This window comes from Carlito syrichta, unplaced genomic scaffold, assembly GCF_000164805.1.
Source record: "Carlito syrichta isolate Samal-C Ts95f unplaced genomic scaffold, Tarsius_syrichta-2.0.1 Scaffold76138, whole genome shotgun sequence".
NCBI lineage: Eukaryota > Metazoa > Chordata > Mammalia > Primates > Tarsiidae > Carlito > Carlito syrichta.
Window position 1 is genome coordinate 58033 of NW_007020234.1, and position 12252 is coordinate 70284.

Genomic DNA, 12252 nt, shown 5'->3' on the forward strand with positions numbered 1-12252 from the left:
CACTGCACTCCAGTCTGGGTGACAGAGTGAGACTCCAACTCAAAAAATAAAAAAATAAAGTCCAACAAAGTTAGCCTGGGTACCCAACTAACACAGTCAGCTATATAGTACAGTACTGTAATAGGTTTGTAGTACTTTTCACACAAATAATACATCAAAAAAACACAAAAATAAAGAAAACATTTTTAACCTTAAGTATAGTACACTGCATACTTGACAATGTATGCCAGGCACATGAGCTAACTTACATGATTGGAAATGCGAACACGTGTTCACATCTTTGAAAGTTCACAACTTGGCCAGGCACGGTGGCTCATGTCTGTAATCCCAACACTTTGGGAGGCAGAGGCAAGAGGGATTGCCTAAACCCAGGGATTTGATACCAGCCTGGGCAATTTGGTGAGACCTCATCTCGACAATAAATTAAAAAAATAGCCAGGCGTGGTGGTACATGCCTGTAGTTCCAGCTACTTGGATGGCTGAGGTGGAAGGATTGCCTGAGCCCAGCAGGTCAAGGCTGCGGGGGCTGTGAGCATGCCCCTACACTCCAGCCTTGGAAACAGAGAGAGACACCAACTCAAAAACAAAAAGAAAGTTCACAACTTGAAGGTTCATATGTGTGAACTTACTATAAAGGAAAGAAGGAGAAAGAAAAGAAGGGAGGGAGGAAGCAAGAAGTGGAGGTCGGAGGAGGAGGGGCTATACAGACATGTCCAACTCTCCATGCCAAGTATGACTAGAAGGAAGCCTGGGGAAGTGGTGACAATGGCCACCTCTGGAAGGAAATGCCCATCACAGAAAGAGAGGAAATGGGACATTCATTAGAAGTAGGTTGGATGACTTTATGTTAACTATTACAGAAGCAAGAAAAAAAAATTAATGAAAAACAGCCACAAAATCAGCTAAGATTTGAAAAGCAACAGAGTTTTTCATCGGCTCTACAACAGAGAAGAATTTACAAAGTATCCATGGAGGCCAGGCAAGGTGGCTAACGCCTATAATCCCAGCACTTTGGGAGGCGGAGGTGAGAGGATTGCCTGAGCCCAGGGGTTAAAGACCAGCTTGGGCAACTTTGTGAGATCTCCTCTCTACAATAAGTCAAAAAACTAGCTGGACATAGTGTCGTGTGCCTGTAATTCCAGCTACTTAAAAGGTTGAGGTGGAAGGATCACCTGAGCACAGCAGGTCAAGCCTGTGGTGGCGGTAGCGTGCCACTGCACTGCAGCCTGGACACAGAGTGAGACCCCAACTCAAAAAAAACAAAAAATGAATCCATGTAGCCAGAAAGGGCATGAAGAGCCACACGTCTGTGGCACAGATCTGGCAAAGCTCCTCAATGTCATCCCTGACCAGGGGTCCCTGTCCCTGCAGCCCAGGCCACAGGACCCTCTCTGTGGGTACTGCAAGTCTTCAAGTTGGGTACCTATGCTGCCCTTCCCTGGTCTGTGGCAGTCCCCAAGAGCATTTATCTCATGGGCAAACCAAGGGGCATGGGTGCCTCAACCCAGGAAGTACCCTAATTTGAAGGGAATGGAGCCTCTCCAGACTCCCAAGGATGAGTAGTGGGCTGTCTGCCTGCTAGCTCTCAGAGGCCTCAGACCCCTGCAGGGAGTTCTACTTCCCATCTCCCTCCCCAGCTTCCTCCCCTGAGGTATTTCCCAAGGATAGCCTGAACCCCTCTCCTGAGCCCCTCCCATCTCCTGAGAACCTTCTCAGAGAGCTCTCTTCCCGCCCCACCCTTACCTGACACTTGATCACACTTGATCCGGTGACTTCTTCCCCATCTGTCCCCCCATGCCTTCCACAAGGACAGGGCTCTGCTCTCATGTCACCACTGTGTCCCCAGCATGTGCACAACAGAATGACTCTTAGATTGTCACTCTGAGTCCCTGCTTCCGCCACAGAAGCTGCCAGAAAATAGTGAGAGGAATGCCCCGCCTCTGCGAACATCCCTCGAAGGGCACTCCTGGCTGGGCCAAGCAGGACAGCGGCTAAGATGGGCACTATCTTTTGGGTATCACTGCACAATCCCAGAGTGGGGATTATACCCCTCAACCCAGAACCCTCACGTATGTAAAATGATTCTACTAATTGCAGCCTTTTATTGACTAGAACCATCAGACACTATCCTGGTCACCTGCAAGAGACCAGTGAAAGAGACCAGGGCCTACATGCTTGGAGAACATTAAACAGCAGCAAAGAAGAGCCAGGAAGGGTCCTTGTTGCAGGGACAGAGCACCAGGAGGTTTTGCTGAGTGGACAAAAGCAAGGGGGAGGACATGTCCATGACTACTACACCATCAAGTATGGTAAGAAAGGAAGAATGTGGCTCTCAGGAAGGCTAAGGCAGCAATGACAGGGATGCCTGTGGGGGCACAGGAAAGGGCAGCTGGGTGCGCCACCATATCCTCTCATACTGTTTTTATGTGTCCTAGAAATGTATTACCTATAAAAAAAGAATAGGAAAAAAGATAGGAAAACCCAGCCAGGTGCAGTGGCTCATGCCTGTAATCCCAGCACTTTGGGAAGTAGAGGCAGGAGGATCGCTTGAGTGGAAGGACTGGCTCGGCTGGTGGTAGACAGTGCTATTTCACACATGTTCTGGTGCACTAAATGTTTAATGGACGCATGTTTAGTGTGTGTTCTGGGCACTAAACAGGCACCAGCCCCAAGGGAGCAGGGAGGGTGATAATCCTTGATGATGAACAGCAGAGGGAGGCTCTGTCAGTGGAGCTGGGCACTAGACCCAGGAAGGGCAGATTCCAGGGCTCTCCCACTTAGCTGCCATCCAGCACTCCCCTGCCCTGCTTCAGGCCAGGAGTCCTTAACCAGGTCACCAATCCCAGGAAATGCATGCATGCCTCCAAGTATGTGACTAAACAATTATAACAGGAATCAAAGTAACAGTAATAGTAGCAGTGATGGCGAAATAGCTGCACCAACGTACTGAACACCCAATCCTTATCAGGCCCTGAATCAAATGCATATATGATGGGAGTAATAAATGTGAACTGAATACATTTTGCCAAAACAACCACTGCTCTAGCCTGAGGCCAGTGCCTACATGGATCATAGCCGTTATGGAGTGTTCAGCCTGCACCACTGCACACGGCAGCCCCAATGCCTCAACATACCTGGTTCAGGGTCTTCTGCAGGTGTGGTGTGCCCATGCGGTCAGCCATGTGCCGGTAGGCTGGGTGGGAGAGGAAAAACTTCCTCTCGGCAGCCAGCGCTGCGCGGATATCCTTCTTTCCCTCAATGTCCTTCTGGCTGCGGTTCACTACGCCAATGTAGCCTGTGGGGAGGAGGCAGTCAGAGCTGGGGAGATGCCAGTGTCAGGGATGGATCCTGCCCCACAGGTCACTCACAGACCGAGTGATAACACATTACTCAGAAATAACACAGGAAGACCAGGCATGGTAATGCACACCTACAATCCCGGCACTTTGGGAGGCTGAAGGAGAACTGCTTGATCCCAGGAGTTTGAGACCAGCCTGGACAACATAGTCAGACCGTCTCTACAAAAAAATTAAGAATAAATTAGCCAGGCAGGTGGTACCTAGAGTCCCAGCTACTTGGGAGGTTGAGACAGAAGGATGGCCTGAGCCTAAAAGGTTGAGGCTGCGGTGAGCCATGGTCATGCCACTGCACGCCAGCCCGGGTGATACAGTGAGACCCTGACTCAAAAATATAAAGAAATAACACAGAAGCTGAAAGCACAGCAGAAGACAGCCCCAAAAGCAGTATATGTGTTTAGAGGGAGGAAAGATCATATCCAGCCTGTGTGAAGGGGTCAGAAAATCACTCTGGAAAAAATGAAATCCACAAGCTAGGCTTTCAAGACAGGTTAGAAAATAATCTCAATGAGGGCAATGGAAGACAGCTAAAACCCACTAGAAAGTATCTCTTAAACAGTGGGATATATCAGGGCATTCGTGCCCAGAGAGATGAATGGAACAGAACAGAAAGTCTAGAAATACCCCAAAGGAGTAGGAACTACAGGTCAACACTTTAATACCAGTGGGTAGTTCAGCAGACAGTGCTGGCAAAGAATCAGTCAGATGCCTACCAAAATTAATTCCTAAAGGATCTTGTAAGAAAATGGAACTGGAAAAGAACTTGAATTAGCCGGGCATGGTAGCGTGTGCCTGTAGTTCCAGCTACTTGGAAGGCTGAGGCAGAAGGATCGCTGGAGCCCAGCAGGTCGAGGCTGAAGTGGCTGGGAGACAGAGTGAGACTCCAACTCAAAAAAAAAAAAAATTGAATTTGAAGAACACATGGGAGATTTAAAAAAAAAAGATTGTATCTGTATCTGCATTAAAGTTTTCTGGAATGAAACACAAGAAACAGTTATTGGTGAGCATCTGAAAAATGGGACTTGGGGGAGGGAGCCAGAAGTCCGTCTCCTCAATGCATAGCTGTCAGAATGGTTTTTGAATTTTCTAAACAAGAAAAAAAACATTTTTAGAATAAAAATGCTAGTGTGGGCCGGGCACTGTGGCTCAACCCTGTAATCCCAGCACTTTGGGAGGCTGAGGTGAGAGGACTGCCTGAGTCCAGGGGTTTAAGACCAGCCTGGGCACTTGGTGAGACCTCATCTCTACAATAAATCAAATAAGCCAGGCATGGTACCACATGCCTGTAGTTCCAGCTACTTGGAAGGCTGAGGCGGAAGGATCGCCTGAGCCCAACAGGTCGACGCTGGGGTGGCCATGAGCGTGCCACTGCACTCCAGCCTGGGCGACAGAGTGAGATTCCAACTCAAAAAAAGGAAAAAAGCTAATTTGAAGAAAAGCATTGCAAAACATAAGGAAACATGGAGAGGAGAAGGGTAGGGAGATGGCATTTAAACAGCGAGAACAGAAAGCCAGGCATGGTGGCACCTGTAGCCCCAGCTGCTCAGGAGGCTAATGTGGGCGGATCACTTGAGCCCAAGAGCTTGAGGCCAGCCTGGGCAACACAGTAAGATCCTGACTCTTAATTAATTAAGATAAATAAATACATAAACAAAACCAAAAGGTTGGAACAGCCAGAAACCCTGAGCACGGACATGAGGTACCCAACAATATGGGCACACAAATGGATATCAAAGGAAATAAAGAACTGAGCCTAGTATCAGATACCTAGTAGGTGTTCAATACACAGATGTGGTCATGGTTATACGCTACTATTAATATAATTAGGTAGACTAATTATCCCAGGTAGACTGGAACAGGCCACAATAGGCCTGGGTGAAAACCCATGTGCTTCTTTCTCACTCTTCAGCAGTGTGGAGTATACACATTTCTCCTGGTCCTGTGACCGTCTTTTGTCCTCTCCAGATCAGTTACTGTGTCCAAGTTGCAAATGAAGGAAGCAAGGCAAACCAAGGTGAGGTCACGGTAGGAGAACCAAGACCTGAACCCAGATCTGTTGAAGTCAAATTTGCTACCACCTGTTTGACAGCCCACAGAAGGAATAGCAGGCACCAGAGAAAGGCAGTCGGCTTGGGTTGAGTTTCTTTAAGGAGCAAGAGTTACAAGTCTTTCGCAAGCCAAGAGAAAGGATTGGGGATCAGGGGATCCTGAAGCCCAAGGTCACAAGACAGAAGCAGGCTCACAAGTGAGCAGAGAGAGGAAAAGCCTTCGTTCTGGGAAACAGGGAGGAAGGCAGAGGGGCACTGTGGCCATGAATCAGGAGGAAGGAGCTGGAGGAGGGCCATGCTACCGGTCTCTCCACCCAGCCAGTGCCCACAGACCTCCAGGCCCTTTGGCATCCTCAAAGGAGACCAAGAGTGTCTGAGGGAGCCAACTGGGTAAGGCAGCAAGCAAGGCTGAACATTTCCCCATGTCAATCTGACATTGAGTGGGGAACCCCAAAGAGCAAAAGGAACAGTCTAAGCGGTGCTGGCCAAGCATGAAGGTGTCCACAACCGAGGACAGATCCCATGGGCAGGAAAGACTGTAAAAACAAATGAGAACTATTCCCAGCACTTCAGGAGGCCAAGCGGGGAGGATCGCTTGAGACCAGGAGTTCGAGATCAGTCTGGGCAACATAGCGAGACCTCATCTCCTCAAAAAATCCCAAAATTAGCTGTGCGTAGTGGCGCATGACTGTAGTACCAGCTACTGGGGAGGCTGAGGCAGAAGAATCTCTTGAACTCAGAAGGTCAAGGCTGCAGTTAGCTGTGATTATGCCACTGTACTCCAGCCTGGGCAACAGAGTGACACCCCAATTTAAAAATAATGGGAATCAAGTGCCAGCCTGTGTGCTCCCACATAAGGAATTCCACATGACCTCTCGAGGTCATCCTGAAGAATATTTACTCATCATGAGGAGATGCTCTGAGACAGAAAAGCAGATCACAGAGCAGCATGGCCCTGGAAAGCTAGGGCTCAAAGTTTTGCTACTTCCTAATTCTGTGAACTAGGGTAAAGGAATTAGCCTCTTTGGGCCTCAGTTTCTTTCTTTTTTTTTTTTTTGAGTTGGAGTCTCACTTTGTTGCCCAGACGAGTACAGTGGCCGCTCCCAGCCACTGCAGCCTTGACCTTCTGGGCTCCGGCGATCCTTCCGCCTCAGCCTTCCAAGGAGGTGGAACTACAGGTGCGCACTACCACGTTCGGCTAATTTTTATTTATTGTAGAGATGAGGACTCACCAAGTTGCTCAGGCGGGTCTCGAACCCGCGGGCTCAGGCAATCTACTCACCTCAGCCTCCCAAAGGCGCAGGATTACAGGCTGAGCCACCGAGCCCGGCTGGGCCTCAGTTTCTTAATCATCAAATGGAGATGAAAACAGAGCCACCTTGCTGAATTGCCATTGGAATTAAATGAGCTCTTACACAATAAGAGCTTAGAATGGTGCCGGTACATTATAGATATCCAGTAAATGTTTGCTATTTGCAGGATTTGAAAACAAAAACAAAGTTATGCGTGGTGGCTCAAGCCTGTAATCCCAGCACTTAGGGAGGCGGAGGCGAGAGGACTGCCTGAACTCAGGAGTTCGAGACCTCGACTCTAAAATAAATCAAAAAATTAGCCAGATGTGGTGGCACATGCCTGTGGTTCCAGCTACTTGGAAGGCTGAGGCGGAAGGATCACCTGAGCCCAGTAGGTTGAAGCTACGGTGGCTATGAGCATGCCACTGTACTCCAGTCTGGGCGACAGAGTGAGACTCCTACTGAAAAAAAAAAAGAAAACAAAACAAAACAAAAACACTTATAACACCAAGAGTGAACTCTAATGTAAAACTTGGACTTTGGGTGACAATAGTGGGTCAATGCTGGTTCATCGACTGGAACAAATGTACTGGGGGTGTATCCATGTGGAGGTAGGGAGCTATGGGATATGTCTGTACATTCCTCTCAATTTGACATTGTACCTACAGCTGCTGTTCTGAAAAACTTTAATGAAGTATTTTTTTAATTAAAAAAATAAAAATACTTCCTTTACTCCTGTCAGAAGTCTCAACCCTGTCAGAAGTCTTGACCCTGAACTTGAGCCTGAGCCCAACCAGGACTCTGTCTAAAACTAAACTACAGTTTTCAGGAAAACAGCTTTTGCCCAGCTCCTGAATGGGGAACGTGGTCTAGTTTCTTCCACAGATAAAAGATACGGAAAAAAAAACAAAGTGAGCTGGGCATGGTGACTCAAGCCTGTAATCCCAGTACTTTGGGAGGCCGAGGTGAGAGGACTGCCTGAGCCCAAGTGTTCAAGACCAGCTTGGGCAACTTGGTGAGACCTCTTCTCTACAATAAATCAAAAAATAAGCCAGGCATGTTGGCACATGCCTGTGGTTCCAGCTACTTGGAAGGCTGAGGCGGAAGGATCACCTGAGCGCAGCAGGTCGAGGCTGCGGTAGCCATGAGCATGTCACTGCACTCCAGCCTTGGCAACAGAGTGAGACTCCAATTCAAGAAAAAAAAAATCAAAGTGGATGGGAAGGAGATGTGTTGGACAAAGACACAGAGGTATTTACATAAAATGATAAGAAGCCGAGGATTTGCTTTAAAATCCCAGGAAGGAATTATCACTAGCAGGCAAGGATGTTTGGGGCATGCACTATCAGCTGCGTGCTAATAACAACTGAAGTTGGGGAACAGGCTCTAGGGGCTCTTCCAACTTTCTTCTATGCCTTTGGGAATGTTTTAAAATGCTCATCATAGAAAGTGATGAGAAATGAACACGTGATAAATCCCGGAGAGCTGTACTGTGTTGAAGGACAGCCACAAGGCAAGAACAGGAGGCTGGCTGGGGACACGACGGTTGCCTGTGGGTTTAGCTTCCTCTTTCTATAGACTTGTTTTCTTTTTTTTCTTTTTTCTTTTTTTTTTTGAGTTGGAGTCCCACTCTGTCGCCCAGACTGGAGTGCAGTGGCCGCTCCCAGCCACCGCAGCCTCGCCTGCTGGGCTCCGGCGATCCTTCCGCCTCAGCCTTCCAAGTAGCGGGAACTACAGGCATGTGCTACCACGCCCGGCTGATTTATTGTAGAGATGAGGTCTCACTGCCCAGGCGGGTCTCGAGCCCGCGGGCTCAGGCAATCCACTCACCTCAGCCTCCCAAAGGCGCAGGATTACAGGCTGAGCCACCAAGCCCGGCTAGACTTGTTTTCCAAAGTTCCAGAAGTGAGAGGCATTAGCCGTGTACTTGAAAAATGAATGTACACAAATCAGAAGAAAAAGAGGATGCAATGAAATATAAAAGCAGTTATTACTTCCAGGCAGCCAGGAGACTTGTGATGGTAAATGTGTCTGTGTCTCCCAGACTCTGCCAGGCCTTCCATGATGACAACGACATGCCCCCTAGCCTGTCCTGCCCCACCCCAGAAGCCTCACCTCTTCTCAAGGGGAGGAGCTTGTTCTCCAGGACGTCCCTGGCATCAGTGCCTTCGTCCATCAGGTCGAGCTTGGTGATGACGCCGATGGTCCGCAAGCCTAAAAGAGTCTCAGGGTCAGAGGGTACCACAAGGAAGGAATACAGCTGGAGGCTCCAGGATACCTGGGTCCAATCAGTCCCCAGCTTCCAAACCATGCAACTTGAGACAAGCCATAACGTCACCTGCCTGGACCCCAGTGTCCCACGTGTCAAATGAGGACAGTAACAGCCCTGATCTCAGAGGGTCACCATGAGGATGAACCTGGCCCATGGCAAATGCTCAATCAATCAACAGTGACCATTATTGGCACTTGCGTGATCAGCAACAGCATCTGCTGCTGCAGGGTTGGTGGAAAACTCGAGGAAACACATAGCCTGGGTCAGGATTTTGATGCTGGCCTCTCTGAGTTGATGCCAAGTCTCAGCGTAACACCCAAAACTAAAGCGACTGTTTCCAGAACTACCTCTCAACTGAATAGCTAGAATTCCACTCTGGAAACCAACTCACCAACGTCCTCTCTCCCCAGGTCATCCAGAGTCAAAAGTGTCCTCAAAGCAAAGCCTTACCACTGCAGATCAATTGTCCCCACCTGGGTGGAAGGGTAGGCCCTGTGCTGTGTAAGGGACACATGCAACATCCACCAGGGACAGATGAAAGCCAAGGAATATCACTGAGGGGTGCCAGCTTGGGTGTTGAGGGACTGACAGCTGTGTCCTCTCAGGAGCCCAGATGCACTCAAATTCCATGGTGAGAGAGCAGGAGGGGTCCTGGGGTGTCAACTCTGATGGAAATGTACAACCCCACAATAGCACTGCTCACAAAAGACCAGAAACAACCCAAATGTCCAAGAACAAAGGAAGGAGAGTCAGTGACGGGCCATCCCGGGGTGTAAGTCTTTCCTTACACAGAAGGACTTATATCAGCAATTAGTACTATGGAATGACAGGGACACACACATATTCACATACAACAGAAAAATACAGAAAGATCAGCCCATTTTCTAAATTGGGAGTTTATGTGTAAGAACTCTAGAAGAACATTTGCCAACCGTGGTCACCAGTGGGGAAGGGGAGCTCTCCATTTTTGGCTTCTATATTTCAATGATGACTCTTTGCTCTTTTTTGGTAGTAATCAGGAATACTTTCAAAGGCAGAAAATACATTTTGTAAAAAACAGAAGGCCAACATCAGGTTCCCAAACGGGGCTTAACCGTATAATTTCCATTGTGTCACTTCCTGATCAAGCCTCTGAAGTCTTATCACAGTCACGTCCCATTTCATGGAAGGACAGCGGGGACATGGCTGGGATGGACCAGAGGGCTGTGTGGGCCTTTAGAGGAGACCCCTAGGCAGGGGCAGCCCCTCCTGGGAAGAACCTGGGAAGAGTTCTACACACAACCCTGGTGTTTGAGGAGATTGCGGTCCTGTGCAGGAATGGACTGTTGAACACCACTGCTGACCACCTGCCGGGCCTGACACGTGGCTGCAAACTGAGGTCCGTGTGCCACAAAACCTGTCTGGCTCCAACAGCTCACTCAGTCCCTCTCATGGCCCCAACACCCTCTAAACCATCCTGGAACTGACAGTCACAGGGTATTTTACAAATGGACTCTAGATGGACATGGTGGCTCACGCCTGTAACTCCAACACTTTGGGAGGCAGAGGGAGGAGAGAGGATTGCCTGAGCCCACGGGTTCAAGACCAGCCTGGGCAACATGGCAAGATCTCTTCTCTATGAGAAATTTTTTTAAAAATTAGCTGGGTTTGGGTGGCACATGCCTGTGGTTCCAGCTACTTGGAAGGCTGAGGCGGAAGAATCGCCTGAGCCTAGCAGGTCAAGGTTGCAGTGGCCGTAAGCGTGCCACTGCACTCCACCCTGGGCGACAGAGTTAGACTGACTAAAAAAAAAAAAAAAAAGGATTCCAATTTGTGTTACACGTGACTAAAACTCCCCACCCCTCTCAGAATAACCCCCCAGCCCACCATGCCTGGCTTGACTAGCCCCGCCCCTCTTGGCCTGCCTGTAGTCACATGGGCCTCTATGCTGGTTCTTGACCACCCCAGATTCAAATCACCTCCAGGCTACCAGCTCCCACAGTCAATTTTCCTGGATTTTGCCCCTTTTCATCATTCTGGTCTCACCTCTGACCTCACTTCTTCAGAGGTCCCCAACCCGCAACCCAGACACTCTCAAAGGAGTCAATTTTCCTTCCACCACTTCCCACAACCTGAAATAATCTCCCCTTTCTATTCCCTTGTTATATTCTGTCTCCTCCATTGGAAAATCAGCTCCCTGTGACCCTGCCAAATGCTGTCCCCATGGCCAAAACAGAGCCTGGCACCCAGCGGGTGCTTAATTAAACCTTACTCACTGACTGGCCCTCTGAAAAGTTTGACTCTGAATGCTCTTGACCAAGGACGCCGCAGTCCCCACTACTCCCTACTGCCCCCAGCTTGCATCAGTACCTCATTGCTCTTTGACTTTACTTGCCTGGCCCTGAGCATTGGCCAGACAAGTCAAATGGCGATTCTCTCCAGTCCCCCCAATGGGTCTGCAGATTGGGACTGATATTCCTGTTTTGACAGGGAAGGGACCAAGCCTCAGGGAGGAGAAGTAACTTCTATGGGTGGGTTCTGCAGTCACCTCTGTACCCAGTGACAGCTGAGCTCTTTCTCCTTCCCCTGAACTAGCCTCCTACATTGGCAAAGTGGGTACCATCATGTCCAAAGAGCAATGTCCTACTGTCACACAACAGTCTTCTGGGAAACGCTATGTCCCGGGAAGCCTTTTGCTAAAGCAGTCATGTGTTAAAGAGAATGTCAGTGACTTGGCATCAAGGATGCTGGGCGAGTCCCATGCTCAGAGGCACCTGAAGGTAGAAGCGGCTGCCTTGAGCTGTGCTTACCTTGTGGATCGACCTCCTTGGCCAGCTTGAGGGCATCCGAGTTGGCCAGGTCCATATTGGCAGGCGTGACAGCAAGGATCAGACTGCTCTCCCGGCTGATGAACTGCAGGATCATTTCCTTGATCTGATACTCGATGTCTGGGGGCTGGTCCCCCACGGGCACCTTGGTGATGCCCGGGAGGTCGATGAGGGTCAAGTTCAACACTGACAGGGAAACACACAGAATGGTGGTCAGAGGTGGAGGAGGGGAGGCACACATAGCCCTGCAGCGACACAGGTACATCCACAAGTGCCTGGGGCAGTCAGACCTCAGGACATCACCTGACACTCCACCTGGACCATACTTTCAATGCAATACCTCCCTTTCTAGGACCTCATCCTCCAGATGCCCTTGACTACTCCATTCCAATGACACAGTTTTATTGTTTTGTTTTGTTTTGTTTTGAGTTGGAGTCTCACTCTGTCACCAGACTGGAGTGCAGTGGCTGCTCCCAG

The 12252-nt window shown here is 49.2% G+C and overlaps 1 protein-coding gene across 2 annotated transcripts in view; it reads right to left on the minus strand.

The window, feature by feature from the left end:
- The window catches only part of LOC103255975 (dynamin-2), a 45254-nt gene extending 33260 nt beyond the window's left edge, over nt 1-11994 (minus strand). For both annotated transcript variants that reach the window (XM_021710236.1, XM_021710240.1), the window contains exons 1-3: nt 11758-11994; nt 8812-8910; nt 3135-3295 (exon numbers count right to left, since the gene is read on the minus strand). In XM_021710236.1, coding sequence (XP_021565911.1) covers nt 3135-3295; nt 8812-8910; nt 11758-11872 — 375 coding nt within the window. In that variant the 5' untranslated portion in view covers nt 11873-11994. The remainder of the gene's footprint in view (nt 1-3134; nt 3296-8811; nt 8911-11757) is intronic.
- Nucleotides 11995-12252: the final 258 nt, after the last annotated feature.